This window comes from Aptenodytes patagonicus, chromosome 3 (assembly GCF_965638725.1).
Source record: "Aptenodytes patagonicus chromosome 3, bAptPat1.pri.cur, whole genome shotgun sequence".
NCBI classification, from domain to species: Eukaryota; Metazoa; Chordata; class Aves; order Sphenisciformes; family Spheniscidae; genus Aptenodytes; species Aptenodytes patagonicus.
Window position 1 is genome coordinate 49,692,755 of NC_134951.1, and position 19,850 is coordinate 49,712,604.

A 19,850-nucleotide genomic window follows, 5' to 3' on the forward strand; every position below is an offset into this window, starting at 1 on the left:
AAAAAAGCATATTGTAGTGATTAGATCTGAAAAGCAAATTAGCTTTGTGTACAAGTAGAATAGGTGCAATGCAACCAGTCTTCCTTACTGGAAACAGAAATGGAAGAATTGATAATATGGGAATAACTAAATAAGTCAGTAGTGGCTGAAGAGTCACTGAAGTGATAACTGTTGAAAATGAGGAAAGGAAGTCTCTGTAATCTAGGATGGCTTTAAGAACATTGGGCGGCATTTGAGAACCATCAAGCAAGATGGGTTTTCTGGAAGATAAAATCTTCACAGTGTACTTAATTTCTTTTCAGGCAGAAATGCAAAATAGTTAAAGAAATACAGACAGTGTAATATATTTGTCTTTTAATGACATATGTGATACTACTTCACAATGCTATTAAAAAAAGAGTTGGCTTTGTTATGAAATTTTCTATGTGGACTGGAAATTTTCTGAGAGAACATTGATGTAAAATATTGCATAATAGATATGCAGTGGGCTAAAAGTGGTATCTTTCATCTGGATCTGTTTTATCTCTATTTTTATTTCACCATCAGTATTGATATGAAAGTAGAAACACAAAAGCATGTTAATTTAGTTCTCAGTTGACAATATATTAGGAGATACGTACTCCACTGAAAATATAAAAATTAAAAGGTCTACAGAGATCAGAAATATGGGAAGAAAATAAAATTCAACATACAGTACTCTAAAACACATAATAGAAAAAAAGAACTTGGGAAACAGTAATAATGAAAGATATGTAAGAGACAACAACAGAAATCATCATAAAAGGATATGGATATTTAAAAACAACCAGCATATGCTTGAGCTTTGAACACAGAAGTTCACAGAAAAGGAAGATACTTTTACTTCCTTGTCGTGGTTTAATGAAACCAGGACATTCCTTCATGGCTCATTTTGGCCATGTGATAAAGGGTTGTGATAATATTAGTTTTCCACAAAAATATGCTGACAATCTTTGGAAAGAGCAGTAAGAATTAATTACCATGTATTAGAAAAGTTTGGGAGTTAGGAAAGTGTTAGCAAAGAATGATGAGGATTGCTACACAGATTCAAAGATACCTATGAGCAAAAGCAGAGCAGTTTCTGTAGGGTGTAATGATATGAGAGTAGGAGAAGGAAAATTAAAGTGTGTGCACATTAGATTGAATTGCTTTGTAAATATTTGGAATGTATAGAGTATTTTACTGAGAAAGAGAAATCAATGCTGACAAATAAATGTTTTTCTTTGAAGAAAACTTGGTTATTCTGAAAGAATACAAACCTATTCTTCTTGAATCCAGGGTTAATCATTAAACTCTAGAGCAGGACACTTCCTAGTAGAGAGGGTACATTTTAGCCAGTCCTTTTCTTTAAAAGAGCTGTGTCAAAGGGTTTTTTTCCCCACAAGATTGTCTTCTGTTAAAGCTGTGATGAATCCCTCTCCCTTCCCTCTGTCCCCTACCTCCCTCTTTTCACATGTGCACTCCATCTCTCTGCATCGCACTCTTTCCCTCCTGCTTTCTGCTACTCTCTTCTTCTCTCCCTTCCCTCTTTCTCCCCTCTCTCTTTCCTCCCTCTCCCTTACCCCGTCCCTGTCCGTTTCCATTTCCATCTAATCCCTGTTCACTTGTCCCTCTTCATCTCTTTGTTCTTTCCATCCACTTTCTCTCTATTTTCTTCTTTCTTCAGGAGCCTTTCCCCATCTTTGTCCTTATCTTGTATGTTCCCAATGTTCTTCCCAAACCACCATCTTGTCAAGCCTCTCTGTCTATGTAGTTAGAATTCCTGAACAGTTTTGCTTTATTTATTTATTTATTTATTCATTCATTCATTTTGTGGGATGAGAGAAGATAGTGAGATGGGAATTATATGTGCCATATTATGTGTGTCATGTTTCCATACTGTAAATAGCTATTATGTCATCTAACCTCTTTCCAAATATGGGTGAATGATTTCTTATGTGAAAGACAACAGTTCAACCCAACAATTTCAGTTGTAATCTGTAATGCTTTTATGACAAAATGAGATATCTTGAGGACCAAAATATTTATGGAGGGGAGAGAAAAGAGTTATTGTGAAGTATTTCCAGAAGACCTATTTTTTTGAGATTTTGTTAAAAAAACCCCAGTCTTAGATAAATTGCCTGGTTAGTATAATGGGAAATGACCTAAATCATGTATTTTAAGTGCAATGACTGCTGAAGTCAGTGACAACAGAAAAATTGCTCATTGATTTAAAAAAGATGCCATGTGTGATCTCAGATTTTACATAAGATACCTGTTCCTGAAACTCTTGAATGAGAGGTGATAATCAAGCATCAATCAATAAGAAGTATGTGTTTCGAAATAAAAATTCATGTCTGACAAAAATGATAGCTTCTTGTAAGATGAAAATGACAAAATTAATAGATGATTGGAGTGCTGCTAATGTAACGTACAACAAAATTTGCTGACAGTCAGTCTGGACACACTGAAACTATTTATGGTTAAGCACAGTGAAAATCCCAAACTGTGGCAATCCAGTATAATAAGCAAATTATCCTTTAAATTACAATCAATCAGTATTTACACTGAAGCTGCATCATGAGGAAAATTATTTTATACTTCAGGGAGATAACAAATACTTGAATTTAATACCACTTTTGATACAAAAATTTGTCACTTAAGAATAATCACATTTCTTGAATAGAGATGTTAACAACTGGCTTGAAATCTTGCTCAGGAACCTACGCACAGGATGAATATAAATGACACAAAATGAGTTGTAATGCATTGTCTAATCTAAGATCTTGTTTTATTTAGTATCTTTATTAATGACCTAGGAAAAAAAAAGCAAGTGGCATAAACAGAGGGTTTTGTAAAAGAGAAAAAAAGAAAGTGAGATAACATCTATGGAAGCCAGAATTATTGGTATTAGCATGATATTTGGCAAAGAAGGCAAGCATATTAATATTTCTGAAGAAAGCAAAATAAATGAAGCAATTCCCAAATGGGAAATACATAAATAGGAAGAAATAATATTACTTATACTGGAGTATAAATAATTATTTTCTTGATGTAATCACTGCTATTACTAACTACTCTACAAAGTATAATAAAGAAAAGATGGTAAACTGTAGACACATTTGTCAATTCTTCAGGGGTTGAATATGGTTCTGATTTTGGCTGCATAGTTAGACAGTTGATACCACTACAGCAGGGCAATGATCCTTCTTAATACAATGCTTGTGGCACTTCACTGTGAGTAGTATGTACAGTTTTAGTTGACTCAGAGCCAAAAAAATGTTACTTTTCTTAGGAGAGTTTTGAAGGAAATTAGCAACAAAGAATACTTGCTTATTCATAAAGATAAATTTATTTTTCTCAAACATGCTGAAGTAAGAAAGCTACTTTAATCTATTGAATTTTTGTGGATAACATGAGACTGATGCTCAGTAAACTACTCTAGAGTATATGTAAACTCAGAAATTTTAAGTTTCAGGAGTGTACAATGCTTTTTTTTGGGGGGGTGAATTATTGTGCTGGTTTTGGCTAGGATAGAGTTAAATTTCTTCATAGTGGCTTGTATGGGGCTATGTTTTGGATTTGTTTTGAAAATAGTGTTGATAACACACTGATATTTCAGTTATTGCTGAGCAGTGCTCATGCAGCATCAAGGCCTTTTCTGCTCCTTGGACTGCCCTGCCAGTGAGTTGGCTGGGGGTGCACAGGAAGTTGGGAGGGGACACAACTGGGACAGCTGACCCCAACTGACCAAAGGGATATCCCAGACCATATGACGTTGTGCTCAGCAATAAAACTGCAGGGTGGAGGTTGGTGGGGGCTGCTGTTGCTCGGGGAATGGCTGGGCATTGGTCATTTGGTGGTGAGCAATTGTTTTCTTTTGTGTCATTTGTTTTTCTTGGGTTTTATTTTCCTCTCTCTGTTGTTTCCCCCCCTTACAATATTCTTATTTTTTTCTTTTTTAAATTATTAAATTGTCTTTATCTCAACCCATGAGTTTTCTCACTTTTACCCTTCCGATTCTTCCTCCCATCCCACTGGGGGGGAGTGAGCGAGTGGCTGTGTGGTGCTTAGTTGCTGGCTTTGGTTAAACCGCGACAATTGTGTTGGCTTGATCTTGGTGAGGGTAGAAGCTTTGAAGAAAGTCTGGGTGTTACTAAGAAGAGACTACAAATTTGATTGTTTTTTTTTTTTAAAAATAACTTATGAATTGTGATTGGCATGACTAGAAGCAGATCTTCACTATATGACAAATTGATTTTTATTGTAAAGAAGAAACAAGCACTTCAGACACGCTGTAGAAGATAAACTAGGATCATGCTGTATCTTTGAAAATAAATGGGATAAGAGGCAGCTACCACTTCTTATAATACTGTTAAATTTACATAGCTATGTCTAAATATTCACCTGTGAACTTTTTATTTGTATGCAAGCTTAATTTATACTACAATCTATAAAAATTGCCAAGTCTGAATATGCCGTTCAAATTACATTTATGTTTAACTTTATAGATCAATGGATTATGTTAGTGATCAATAACCTTGAAAAGAGGAGAATTTTGATAAGGTTTGAGAAGGTTTATGTCCTTATTCTGATACCAAATATATTGCTAAATGTCACAAAAGTCCATCTAATATTTCTAGAAGAGACTAGTAACTTTGAGCTGAAGTCCAATATAGCTTTCTTCTCAAATCCCTACTAGACTGCTGAGCAGACTATATAAATTTTATGCAAAGAATTATTGTAATCAGCACTCTCCGTCCTAGATAAAGGTCCAAGAATGTATCATAATTATCTCTAATTATTCTACTATATGAACCTATTAAAGTTTTAAAAACAATTTTTATTGTACATTTTAACTGTGTGTAGTTTTCAGTATTCAGAATTTGAATTATTATTCATTCTGATTTAACAGGTCTGATATTTTTACTCAGTTTTTATTATTTGGTAAGTACTTTTTTTCTAGAGTGTTATTCCTTCCCAAGTCATGCCAATTGCGTTTGACTATGAAATTAAATTAATATTTTTGGAAATAAGCACAACTGTACTGATTTTTTTTTGGAGACTGAATGCATAAAATACTTGAACCCAAAAGAATCAAATTAATTTTAAATTTGTGTGAACATAGCCAAATTTCTTTTCAGTATTTGCTGAATTCTGTCCTTTGGTAATAACACTGACTATTTATGAACAATTCTGGTGAGATTTAATTTTGAAATTGTACTATTGAACTATTACGTAGTAAATATTGTGAATATTATTTAAGAGTTTTGTTTAAGTGGTATAGGATTGATTGACCATTTGGAAACCTCAGAGTGTACCTGCCTAAATGTGGATGACAAACTTTTCTTGTGGTGCATTAAAAAAGAATTTCTAAGTTCATCTAGTCCAGTATTCTGTATCTGAAAATGGTCAGTTTCAGAAGTCTAGGGAAGAATATATGAGAATGACAAGCATATTGCAGTACTCCACCAGAACACTCCCAGAAACTCCAATCCCTGAAGTCTAAAGGGATGGTGTCTTCATAGATACAGGTAATTTTCAAATAAATACAGAATTCTGAGAAAATCATGACTATACAATCAGAGTTTAAGCACGTCTTTTCTAGTTTTTCCTCTTTATCTACGTTTCAGTAATGACTGTCTCAGTGGTCATAATCTCCAATGAAAGGAAAAAGATGAATTTGCTGTTAATTTCCTATTAGTAAGATGTCTGATAGTATCACAAACATGTATTTTTCATTTGGATTACAGGCTTAGGACTTGTTCCATACAGTTATATAATGAAGTTACGTGGCCACCATTGTCTTAGCTCAACAAACAGGAGGAGCTGGAAGCTGTTGTGCAGCAGTAAAACTATGATACAGTTGCCATCATGGAAACATGGTGGAATGACTCGCACAACTGGAGTGCTGCAATGGATGACTATAAACTCTTCAGAAGGGACAGGCAAGGAAGGAGAGGCAGTGGGGTAGCCCTGTACGTTAGGGCGTGTTTTGACTGTCTAGAGCTTAATGATGGTGACAATAGGGTTGAGTGTTTGTGAGTAAGAATCAGGGGGAAGGCCAACAAGGCAGATATCATGGTGGGAGTTTGTTATAGACCACCCAGCCAGGATGAAGAGGCAGATGAAATAGTCTATGAGCAGCTGGGAAGAAGTCTCACAATGGCTAGCCCTTGTTCTCGTGGGGGACTTCAACTTAACAGACGTCTGCTGGAAAAGCAACACAGCAGAGAGGAAACAGTCTAGGAGGTTCCTGGAGTGTGTGGAAGACAACTTCCTGACACAGCTGGTGCGGGAGCCAACTAGGGAAGGCACCCCACTGGACCTGTTGTTTGTGAGCAGAGAAGGACTTGCGGGTGATGTGACGGTTGGGGACCGTCTTGGGCATAGTGATCACAAGATGATAGAGTTTTCAATTCTCAGTGAAGTAAGGAGGGGGGTCAGCAGAACTTGGACTTCCAGAGGGCAGACTTTGGCCTGTTTAGGAGACTAGTTGACAGAGTCCCTTGGGAGGCAGTCCTGAAGGGCAAAGGAGTCCAGGAAGGCTGGACATTCTTCAAGAAGGAAATCTTTAAGGCACAGGAGCAGGATGTCCCCATATGTGCCAAAAGATGAGCCAGCAGGGAAGAAGACTGGCCTGGCTGAACAGAGAGCTTTGGCTGGAACTCAGGGGAAAAAAAAGAGAGTTTATGACCTTTGGAAGGAGGGGCAGGCAACTCAGGAGGACTACAAAGATGTTGTGAGGTTATGCAGGGAGAAAATTAGAAGGGCCAAAGCCCAGCTAGAACTTAATCTCGCTACTGCCGTTAAAGACAATAAAAAAAGTTTCTATGAATACATTAGCAACAAAAGGAGGGCTAAGGAGAATCTTCATCCTTTATTGGATGTGGGGGGAAACATAGTGACAAAGGATGAGGAAAAGGCTGAGGTACTTAATGTGTTCTTTGCCTCAGTCTTCAATAGTAAGACCAGTTGTCCTCCGGGTACCCAACCCCCTGAGCTGGAAGACAGGGATGGGGAGTAGAATGAAGCCCCCATAACCCAAGGGGAAATGGTTAGCGACCTGCTACACCACTTAGACATGCACAAGTCAATGGGGCCATATGGGACCCACCCAAGGGTACTGAGGGAGCTGGTGGAAGTGCTCACCAAGCTACTTTCAATCATTTATCAGCAGTTCTGGCTAAGCGGGGAGGTCCCAGTTGACTGGGGGTTAGCAAACGTGATGCCCCTCTACAAGAAGGGCCGGAAAGAGGATGCAGGGAACTACAGGCCTGTCCATCTGACCTCGGTGCCAGGGAAGGTTATCTAACAGATCATCTTGAGTGCCATCACACAGCACGTACAGGACAACCAGGTGATCAGGCCCAGTCAGCATGGATTTATGAAAGGCAGGTCCTGCTTGACCAACCTGATCTCCTTCTATGACACGGTGACCCACTTAGTGGATGAGGGAAAGACTGTGGATGTTGTCTACCTAGACTTTAGTGAAGCCTTTGACACCATTTCCCACAGCATTCTCCTGGAGAAACTGGCTGCTTATGGCTTGGATAAGCGTACTCTTTCGCTGGGTAAAAAACTGTCTGGATGGCTGGGCCCAAAGAGTGGTGGTGAATGGAGTTAAATCCAGTTGGTGGCTGGTCCCAAGTGGTGTTCCCCAGGGCTCAGTATTGGGGCCAGTTCTGTTTAATATCCTTATCAATGATCTGGACAAGGGCATTGAGTGCACCCTCAGTAAGTTTGCAGATGACACCAGGTTGGGCGGGAGTGTTGATCCGCTCGAGGGTAGGAAGGCTCTGCAGAGGGATCTGGACAGGCTGGATCGATGGGCCAAAGCCAATTGTATGAGGTTCAGCAAGGCTAAGTGTCAGGTCCTGCATGTGGGTCACAACAACCCCATGCAATGCTACAGGCTTGGGGAAGAGTGGCTGGAAAGCTGCCTGTCGGAAAAGGACCTGGGGGTGCTGGTCGACAGCCAGCTGAATATGAGCCGGCAGCGTGCCCAGGCGGCCAAGAAGGCCAATGGCATCCTGGCCTGTATCAGAACTAGTGTGGCCAGCAGGAGTAGGGAAGTGATCGTGCCCCTGTACTCGGCCCTGGTGAGGCCACACCTCGACTACTGTGTTCAGTTTTGGGCCCCTCACTACAAGAAGGACATTGAGGTGCTGGAGGGTGTCCAAAGCAGAGCAACAAATCTGGTGAGGTGTCTGGAGAACAAGTCTTATGAGGAGCGGCTGAGGGAACTGAGGTTGTTTAGCCTGGAGAAAAGGAGGCTGAGGGGAGACCTCATCGCTCTCTACAACTACCTGAAAGGAGGTTGTAGCGAGGTGGGTGTCGGTCTCTTCTTCCAAGTAACTAGTGATAGGACGAGAGGAAATGGCCTCAAGTTGCATCAGGGGAGGTTTAGATTGGATGTAAGGAAAAATTTCTTCACCGAAAGGGTTGTCAAGCCTTGGAAGAGGCTGCCCAGGGAAGTGGTTGAGCCCCCATCCCTGGAGGTATTTAAAAGACGTGTGGACGTGGTGCTTAGGGACATGGTTTAGTGGTAGACTTGGCAGTTTTAGGTTAATGGTTGGACTTGGTGATCTTAAAGGTCTTTTCCAACCTGAATGATTCTATGATTCTATGAGCAGATGATGGAACTTAATTAAGAGACTGCAAATTACTTGAGGATATTTTTCTGGAAACTGTTTTATTAAAAAAAAAACAAACAAACCAAAAAACCCCAACTAAAAATAGAAAACTGTGGTTTATCAAAGCAACAATAAATGCATGGAAGCTTCTGTCCAAACTTTCTGCAGTAAGCTGATAGTTACCTAATCGTTAAATACATGGAATCTGGGATGCAAGTTTTAATTTATCACTCAAGTGTAGTCAGAAAACTCTATTCCATGTCCTTGAGGAGCACCCCAATTGCCATGTTACAGAATATTCTATGACATTTGATAATGAGTCTTTTAGTAGCTCTTGTTGGAATTGTTTCAAGTTGAATAAGCTAATTCTTGACTAAGCTAATTCTTTGTATCGCGGAGATTCTTTGTCTCACTGTGGAGCACAATGTCAGCTTCATGGGGACTCCTGGTTTCGGTCCTGTGCTGTGGATAATAAGTGTTAAAATGTTCAAATTGGCATGCTTACTCCAGAAGAATCTTGCCATTTAGGGGAATTGAATGGAAGAATAGGGGATCAAGACCTTGACAGCCCCCCTGTGACTGTATTTACTGTGTGAAGATTCTCTCTAAAGCGTATATTAGAATATCAGTTTGTTTCTTTTTAGGAAAACTTGAAAGTTTGTTCGAAATAGATGTAATGCAGTAGAAGTAAATTGTAAGTTTTTTGAATTGCAGTTATACGTAGTAGAGTACCTTGATTTGCTTTTCCTACATTTTTGGCATTTAAATGTTTCTAGTGAAAACATGTACTCTGTTTAAAAGGCTACTTTAAAATTAAAACACTGTGCTTAAGCAAATAGAAAAGAATGAATTTGCTACACTGTTTATGCACAGTTTTCTCTAGAAGCAACAGCTTTGAGAAGATGTTTGTGTGATTTGGGAGCTATACATATCAGTAGTACATCAGAATCTGTGGCATAAGTTGTTGAGTTCAAGCTCATAAATAAAAATAATGCAAAGAATGTCTTATTTGGAACATGCGACTTTTGTTCCATTTCTTAGATTTTTGAGTCACAAAAATAGCTATACAAGTACAATTAACCTCATTTAGAAAAATAATGTGATAATTTCTCAAGACCGAAGTTTCTTTTTAAAGTAATGCAGTTGATAGGTCTTATAAGTCTAGATGGATGTAGTTAGATAAACCCCAAATTCTAACAGTTGATAATTATTCATTTGCTTGTGGCTGTGGCTATGTTAAAAAGTAAGTATTTTAATTAACAATGTGTTAGCTTTTGCCAAGATAAATTTGAATTATGAACTTGAACTTGCGTAAAGTATATGATTTAATGAATTTAGGATTTGAAATTGATCAAATAAGCTGATGGCGTTAGAAATTTTTGTGCTACTTGTGTACCTGAAATTGAATCTCATAGAGATTAGTCCAGCTTCAATTATGTGAAGAAACAGCAGGGACAGGCTCAAGTTCCAGTCTTTGTCGCTCCTTGTTATTCTGTTCTAGTTTGGTCATTCTTCAAAGTAAAGGAAACACTATGATTGCCATAATTAACAGAATATTGCAACTAAAAGGTCTCGATCCTTTTACAATTTCTTAATTGTGGCCAAACTGCAAGGCTGAACATTTTGGGTTTCCTAAAAACCTTTCAAGTCACCAAATGAAATAGTACTAAAAGAGTAAATGAAGAAAAGTTTCTTGGTAGTAAGCGTTTGGTTTCAATACTTTGAAATGGTGTGTTAGATGTTATTTTCCAAATGTATTTCTGAGACACACGTCCCATTTCTTCCCTTCATGATTGTTTTGTCAGTTTACGAGGTACTGAATGGACAAAATTCAAGAATCACAGCCATTTAAAGGAGTGACTTCTTGGAACTGAGTGTTATGCAAAGAAGAAAGATAATATATTGATTTCTGTGGAACAGAAAATCGTAGAAAAAGAGAATGAATTTGTCTTTTCTTTGTTACAGCTTCTGCTGATTCATGCTCTGCTGTATTCTCAGTTTTAGAAGTGAAACTCTTTTTATTTAACCCATACTGAATTTCATCCTGAGCTTACTTGGCAACCGTACTGCAACAAATCACTTAAAAGTATATGAAAAGTTTCTCAGGAATCAGTTTGAAAGATTAAAAAAAAAAAATTGTGTGTGTTTATGTATACATCTATACATACATACATATATATATATTTGCAATCAAACCTCAGATTTTTTTAATTACTGTCTAGATTTAGTTTTAAAATATCTTTACCTTATATTATAGATATTGCTCAGTATTTGAAATGATATTTAAAATCCTTTCTAAAAACAAACAAGAAATGTTTCATTTTTTAGACAATGGAATAATACAAACATTCTGATGACTAAAAATGGATAGTTGTATTTACTGCTTGCCCATTTTAGTTGTATAGTGATGAAACTGCAGATAAACGATGTAATCATAAGCCCCATTACTTATTATTTAGCATGTGAGACTGCCCTTGACCTGAACCTTAAAGCATAACCCTGGACCTCCTTACTTAGATAAAAATCCTGGTGACTTTACTGTAATAAGAATTTCAAGGTATAAAATGTCAAAAGAACTACGTACTGAACGTTTATCTGTAAATCAATTAAGTTATTACACTTAACCTACTTTCAGTCTTTTCCATTACATTTTCCCCAAAACCTCTTTTTGCTCTGCTGTTCTCTCTGAGCACAGAAAATGGTAAATCATTCTGTAGAGACAATGCTCTCTGCTCTGCAAGGGAATTTCCACCTAACTATTAAGTTATCTACAGATGTGGTTTATCTTGAAGAATGAAAGTTAAATGGAAAATTAAGTATTCAGAGTAGCTTTAGACATTCTGTGCATCATTTTTCCACTTAATACCTCAAAGTGTGTTTTGTGAAGTGTGACATTGTGATTCATATTTTAAACAAGCAGACTTTAAATGTAATGACAGAGAATAATGGAACAGGGTTTAATAATAAATATTAGCAAGCTTAATTTTTTTGCCTGTAGTAATCTGTTTTTCCTTATAGTATTCTTTTCTAGATGCTGAAATGTAACTAATGGACAATTTACACAGTAATTTACTGTTTTATAGGTAGGAACTTGGGATCCATTGAGTGGCCTTAACATGACAGAGAATCAGAAAGGAAAACCAGCAAACATCACAGATTCCCTGTCGAATCGCTCTTTAATCGTTACCACCATCTTGGTAAGCAATTATGTTTGCATTTCCAGAAATACAGTTGTACAGGAAAGCTAATAGAATATGCTATACTAATTACAACAGTAATGAACAGACTGTAGTATATGTTACAGTTACTTAGAAATTACTCTGTCATGAATGAACTCCAGTTGTTAAGGTAGTCATGGATATTTACTCTCATCTAAATTGTAAGTAAATTATCCCAATTTTAGAGTTATGCCAGTTGATTAGTAATTTCACTTTCCTTATTATTGACTGAAATGTTTGGTTCCTTCACAAAGCTGTTTAGTTCAGCACCATATGAGAGGACAAAAGGTGTTTTAAAGAAGTGGTTTGGCTATTAGCCTGATGATATTAGCCAGCAAAATTTATTGCTTTCATTTGCTAATCTAACACCGTGATACTACCTCTAAGGAAAGTACAAAGTAACATTTATTTTCATCATCGTTATTACTTGATTATTAAGTTGAAATTTTTAATCATACAGAAATTTAATTGAGCTATCATTTGAACTGGATCAGATGTAACTTCTTTTTCATTGCCATTGTTGACAAATTCACAATGGTGGATGAGGTATTTTTTACTTATAATTACATATATTTATTTATGTAAAAATAAATGTTCACTAATTTCCACACCATAATTTTGAAACAGTAATTTTAATTTCAACACAAACGAAAAACTTTCCAGAAGTGTCTGCTGTGTTTGTCTGCTGCCACCATTATCGTGAATTTGCAGATGTCAAAAAAATAATTCACTTCCCAACAGTTTTATTCTTTAATAAGAAGCTTTTACCTACCAACATATATTTTGACATTTCAAGCTAGAATGAATTTTCATCGGTACATAGATACAAATGCCAGTGTGCTTCTAACCTTTTATGTAACATAAGCCATATAACTTCATCCAGTGGGTAACTTTCTGGTTACTTATAAGGTCTGTTTATATTTGAAGATTTACAAATTATAGAAAAACTTCTGAAATCCTTTGTTCCATTTGTTCCCCTAATTTAAAAATACATACCTGATATATATAATTGGAACATGGCTGACTCACTTTCAGACATAAGTTCTTGTTATGCTAAGACCAGCACAATTTTATGACAACTTTCTCTTGTACCATTAATTAGAATTTATAAACATATAATCTCTTGGGTTTCTTTTTTATAAAATGTCAATGAACCTCATATAGTCTCTTAAAGTAAAAGCATATTTCCTAGAGTATTAGTCTGTCTTTTTTCTTCCCACTGCCCTTCGAAGTTTTCAGATTTTGTATATATAAGAATGACTGTATTATCAAGTAATGTTTCTTAGTAATTCCAGTTGACCCCCCTATACTCCTGTTACGTTGTATCCAGATATCCTGCCTACGATTTTTATTGAAGCATTCCACTGATACATAACCATGTTTCACATTTTTCCTAGTTGCTTTCTAGAATTACTGCTTTCCAGAATATAGTCCTGTCTCTATTAGTGACCTGTTCCCTTCATTACTCAGCACTCAACCAGCCTTTGTATCATCTGCACACTTCATTAGCAATCATTGTATACTTGATTCCAGATCAGTGATAACAACACTGGGGCAAGGATCAATCCCTGCAAGATTGCATAAGAAACACTCAATAACTTAGGGTGTTTCAAGTTTATTTACGTTTTAACATCTATCTATTGATCAGGTTTGAGTTCATATACCGTATGTATCATATTGTATAGTGATACTTACACTTGCATGATTTTGTTTGAAATAACGATCTCAAGAAAAGGTAAGCTGCACAAATGTAAATAGCGGCACTATCAATGAGCACTGATTTTGACTGATAAAGCTCACAAAAGTAGATTCCTGAGATTTATGATAGCAGCTGCTTTCTGTAATCAAGGATACCCTTTCTCTTAAGGCATAACTTTTGGTTAGTGGTGTTTTATAAGCATCTGTCCTCTTTGCACATATCTAAATAAAATAATAAATAAAAGAAATATGAGCACTTTAAACTGGTGTTACCAGTTGCACACTTGTAACTGTCTTTTATACTTCAGTTATTGTTCAGTGAAAGTTTTGGTAATTGCAATAACTCTTTTCAGCTTTGAAGACATTATAAGGGTGGTACTCAGAATAATGAAATGAACCAAAAATTGTTCTGGTGCAGAAAGCACATGTACTAGCTTACTTTTGTAGCTCTATCTTTTTGTGCTTAATAAATACTTTTCTGTTGAATGGAAAGCATATTACTGAGTATTCATTTTGTAGCAATGCAAGGGAACAATATAAAATGCTACAGCTCCTAAAAACATATTTTCTTCTTCATCACCCTCCTTTTCTCTCCTTTTTTCAGTCTGGAAAACACTGCTTTGAAAAAAGGCAATTCTGTCATTTAAGCTGTTGACGTGATTTTTCTATGCTGTTTTTTCCCTTTAACAATTCTCTACAATAGTCTATAGTATACTGCCAGCTATGGAATCTTGATCAGTTTTCTCTGTAGTTTGCTTTAACGCTCGCTTTTCTTTTAAAGATACCAGTCTTTCTTCTATTTTTAATTCTGTCTTCTGAAATTCTGAATTATATATTTTTCCTCCTTTATACTGTAATCATTAAGATCTTTACAACTGTGAGTATTCCCTGCTTTTTCAGTGGTGGCTGAGTCTACTGAAGACAAAAATATATTGATAGGCAAAATAATAATAAATAAACTACAATTCATAAATTGTCAAAAAGGACGGAACTATGTGATTTTTTTGTGTCTTGAATTCTGCATAATACTTGCTATAGGTAACCATCTGAAAGATTATTCCTTGGTTTATAAGCAATTCAGCAATTCTATTATGAATAGGGGTCAGGGTTCCCAGGACTTCATCACTTCTCAGAAGTCTACTAGCATGTAGTTTTGGTGCAGAAGCATGTCTAGTTTCCAAGTTCTGGTTCCATAGCAGCCGAAAGTACCTGCTGAACATGTCTGATGGAGCGATGGTCAGCTTTTTACAGGGGGAAACATTTGAAAAATAATAATAATAATAAAAAAACGCTGTTTGTATCTTTTATAAGCATAGCTTTAGATATCTCAATCTTTTTGACACTGTTGCTTTATTTTATTTTAATGTCATCTACATTGGAACTTCAGAATTTCTTCTACAATTAAAATTCTACATTCTGAATATTCTGCATTTAAAAAAAAAACAAACAAAAAACCTTTCAAGTTCATTAATAAGCTTTTCTTATAATGTAATTCTCCTAAATTGAATTTATGCCAGCTATCAGAACTCTGATTTTTTTTTTCTTTAAATTTTAGATATAAGTATCTAAATATTTTTGTTCTTGTACATATTCTACCTTTACTTTGGAAGCTTTTTAACTTTGGAATTCAATGTTCATATTTATAAATGTGTGTGCATGGTGTTTGTTTATTTATGCTAAATTGCATACCAGCCTGTACATCTTATCATACAAGTTCATTTGTCCTGTTCTGCTGAAATGGATGCTCCTTTCCTTTCCCTTATCGTTTTTATGTGCTTTTCTGTATCTGCTTACATCAAAGCTCTGAAAAGCTCAAAATTGTCAAGCTTAATTTTTTCGAAAAATGTGTGAAAGTTATGAAAGGTGTGTGATAATCTCAAATTTAGCAGTGTTTTGTTACTTCACTTTTGAAATGTGAAATTACTTTTTTTACTATACTTCCCTGAAAAAATCTCTTTGAATATTTTAGAAGAAGGAATAATTATAACGGATTTTCAAAACAATTTTTAGTTCAAAATGTAATATCTGCACACTGTATTTTATTTATAAATGCTGCTTTTTCAAATGGGTAGAAATCTGATGCCATATAAATACCATCTTGTTTTCAAAATAAAGATGTAAAATCAAGCAAAGCCCAAGGTTTTAGCATCTTTGGGGTTTTTTTTAGGTATGTCATTTTTTATTTTGCATACTTTCTCTCCCTTTCTTTTGGACTCAAAGGATATTTAAAGCATGAGTTTTCAATGGCCAAATTTTAAATTAACATATAAAAAAAGAATAACTTTACCTTTTATTTTTATAAAGATGGGTAACTCATCTCCTGTACACAGAATTGCAGATTTGTAATCTTTTTCATTTCCATTTTTATGGTATGTTTTGAAGAAAGATAAGTGATACAGGCATTTTCTCATAATTACTGTTGTATCATTCTGGAATGATTCAAGCAATACTTAAATTTTAGATATTAATAGTTCAACAATATTTGGTTCCTGCTGATGTTATAGCCTGAAATAATTATTTCTCTCTCATAAATCTATTTGAATTTTGTGTACTGCCACAAAATAGTTGAATCTGTTGTTGTCTAACAGAAAAACTGTAAACTTGGTGTTTTTCTATTTTTAATTTACTCAGATGTGATAATTTTTTTCTTTGGAAGCTAAAGGAATATACAATTACTTACTTTCCAGTTTTAGTACTTTTCTTATCCCCTTATCCTCTTCTGTCATGATCAGTGTGTGCCTAAATGCCTCTCCCAGACTTCGCATACCCAATTCAACATCCAGAGTCTGCACCCTCTCCTTCCTGAGCTTCATTCCACTCCTGCCTCAATTCCACTCATCTGTCTTCAGCCACCAGTGCAGACTGTAAACTGACTGATTTCTTGAAGAAATGTAGCAGGAATGTAACTAATTAAATAACTACTTTAGTGTGTTTTGGGATTTTTTCCACTGAGAAAGGTAAATTAGCTTGCTTTATAGTTTATGGTGCTCAAAATGCAGAGGAGTTTAATTTGAAAATCACCCTTGTCCTGAGATCCAGCATAATGTCTGTGTACTTCTAATAACCTTTAGGGCCTCCAGACTTGCAAGGTATCCAGACATATGCTTGGCCACAGTGCTTGTTTGTATTTCAAGCATAAAAATAAGTGATGCTTATCAGAAAAAAATGATGAGGTTTGAAGGGAGTCATAGTATATGAATGTGTGCAGTGGGATCAACACAAGTTAAAGTTTGACTTAGTAGAAAAAGGTCAATAAAGCTATTTTTCTCCTGGCTCGGTGCAAGCAGAAGGTAGGATAGCCATGTATTTATATCTCTGGATAATGACTGAGAAGTACTTTCTCTGGGTTCCAAGTTTTACAGCATCATCCCAAACAACTTCTCTCAAATGATTCTCTAGTCCTTCAATTCCCTTTTACCAAAATGTTAGTAATAAAAATATACTTTTACATAGTGGCAAGGATCAGTTTATAACTCTACTTCAGGATTTGCACTTATGAACACCAAGGGCCATCAGTCTAGGAAAATGTTTGCTGTATTTGTTGGATATGTTTGGTTTGCATTTTTTTGTTTGTTTTTCCCCACAGTCTTTTGAAAAATTAAGATACATTGCTTTCCATTATAGTATGACCTAATAATGTCTTTGATATTCCTCACGTATCATGAAGACAGTATGATTCAGCTCAGCTGAAAAATAGGTTAGTACAGTCTGCAGTGTTGCAACAGTTTAATGATTTCACATTCTGTGGTTTATTGAATCAAGTGGTTTTGCTTGAAATAGGCATCCACTCATATCTGTTTTGCTTTACTGGAATAGAAAGTTAGTACACATTCTTGGGATGCAGCTGAATTAATTTAAAGTCTGGCCAAAGCTAAGAGTAAATTGTGGGGGAATAAAGAAAACCCATTTCTTTTTAGGAGCCTGACAAAATGAGGAGTGAAACTGCAGAAAAGAACAACTATGGCTTGAGTTCTTTAGGCTGTGATTTATCAAAGCATAGTTATGGCTACACGTTTCATGACCCAAAAGGTCATACTAGGGAGTCTTTCAGGAAATATCTCAAAAAGATGTCAAATAAGAATATTCATAATTAATTTCTATTATAGATAGTATAGTGGAGGAACACGACTTCGGTGTTTTCTTGTGTCTGGCCTTAGTTTCTTCTATTAGAATATCCTGGCTCAAATGACTAGTGAGATGTCTAATATATTACATTGTTTTGACTGATTGTAACTAGTGGATTGCCTCACCTCTCCCACTTGAATTTTGACTGCCAACTGTGAAAGCCTATTGTGCCTTCCTTACATCTGACATAAATGTTAATTAGATATGGCAGTCTTTTAACTCCAGTATCCCTGGTGAACAGAAGCTAATGATTAAAATTCTCTGTTCTAACAGTGGCAAATTTTGAAGATGGTTTTCCTCCTTTCATCATCAGGGCTTCAGCTTTTTTTTGTTGTTTTGTTTTGCTTTTTTCAATACTGATAGTAATACGAAAGTTCTAGATTCTGAAAGTATTAATGAACAATCCATATGTTTGATAACTATCCATTAAAATTGAAATTAGAATAATTTGAAATGTAAAATATATTACTGTCATTTCTAGTAGTGTCTTTGTAGTTGAAATATAATACAGCTCACAGGAATAATTGAAGTAAGTATTTCTTGTCCAAATCTGAAAAGAAAACATATAGATCAAGACAACCAAATATAAAAAATTCTATCAGTAAATTTTTTCCATGCCCATATTTGTATAGAATAAGTAGGTTTTCATTCAAGTGTTAGATATATATTTTAAACACTAAAACAAGTCTGAAAAGCTACAATATTAATTCAACATGTAGAAACATAAAAGTAATCTTTTATTGTGTAGGGAAGCTTTAAGTTTCTGATGCAACGTATGCATTAAAAAATGAATACAGATACATTTTGCAAGTAGTATACATGAAAATGTGTAATGGAAAAACTGTTATATTGACATCCCTAATGAAAAAACTCCTTGGAGACGGTATACTTGCTGTGTATCATAGAAATGATGCAACTTGGAGAGTTATTATGAGAAAACCAATTGTTTACATTCATGGAGGCTTAGCATATAAAGTCAGAAGAAAACTTTTTGATCATTTAATCTGTCCTTTAATACAATACAATTGAAACTTGACTCCTCCTTCTCATTTCTTTTTGAAATTTGTCCAATTTTTACCTTATTTGATTTTTGGACTTCAGAAAACTATATCAATAAAGACTTTATGCAATCTCTCTACTCCTTGATGTAATTCTCTTTTTTGCATCCAGAAGGGTGCTACCTCCTCTGATCATAGTGTATGACAAATGACTGTTATCTTCTGATTAGTTTGACTTCACTGTCACTGAAAAGAATCATTGTGATTAAAGTTCACCGTGCAGCCAGGAGAACATCACCTTATCAATATGGCAAAATGTCTTTATTCATCAACAGTACATGTAAACGGAAAGTGTGTATGAAAACAGCAGTCATCTGTCACTTGGGGGTCATATAATTCTTGAATGAACTTTAGTAATTTTTTTTATACTACTCAATAAATACTTTTCAAGGATTTATCTTCTGTTTACAGATATGATTTTTAATCTACCTGCTACTTTACTCTTCCTTGTGACTGACCACATCTTTATTTGCAGTAGTTTTAGTTAGTGTACTTTGCACTAAATTTTCTCAGAAAAATGCTTACTTGCATTTACTAGTTTATCTGCATTCTCAGTTTTAGTACTTATCTGGCTTGGGGGGGGTGGGGCTTTTCTGTATCAATCTTCATTAAAGATAATTTAGTCTTATGAGACATTAAATAACTACTTGGATCTTAAAGTTTTGTAGCAAGCTGACCTGTTGATGAAATTAAGTAAATTGCTCCCAACAGGGGTTCTCAGGGTAAATTTCTTTCTTAAAGCTATGATTTGCATTATTGTTTCTCAAAGCTTTCCTTTAAAATGTTAAAATATACACTATTTTCTTGAGTCCATCTTACCAAAATCTTTGTCTGCACGATATCTTCTCCTTGTTACTTACTGTTCACTCAATTATCAGAAAAAAACAGATTTTTTTTTTTTTTTTTTTTTGCTTAAAGGTCAATGTAAGAAAATGGGTCAGTGTTTAAAAAAAAATGGTGCACTGAAAAGAATCACAAATATATATTGAGTATATACTCAAATATATACTGAGTGGATACTTAGACAGGTTTTAACACTTTGCTCTTCAGAAGGGTTTACTTGATTAGGATTAAACTTTGGCCAGCCAGGTTTTAATGAATTTAAATGTGTGTCAATT

General features: G+C 35.3%; 1 protein-coding gene across 3 annotated transcripts in view; it reads left to right on the forward strand.

Moving 5' to 3' along the window:
• GRIK2 (glutamate ionotropic receptor kainate type subunit 2) overlaps positions 1-19,850 on the forward strand; it is a 452,717-nt gene that overhangs the window by 237,195 nt on the left and 195,672 nt on the right. For all 3 annotated transcript variants that reach the window (XM_076333304.1, XM_076333303.1, XM_076333305.1), the window contains one exon: positions 11,717-11,830. In XM_076333304.1, coding sequence (XP_076189419.1) covers positions 11,717-11,830 — 114 coding nt within the window. The remainder of the gene's footprint in view (positions 1-11,716; positions 11,831-19,850) is intronic.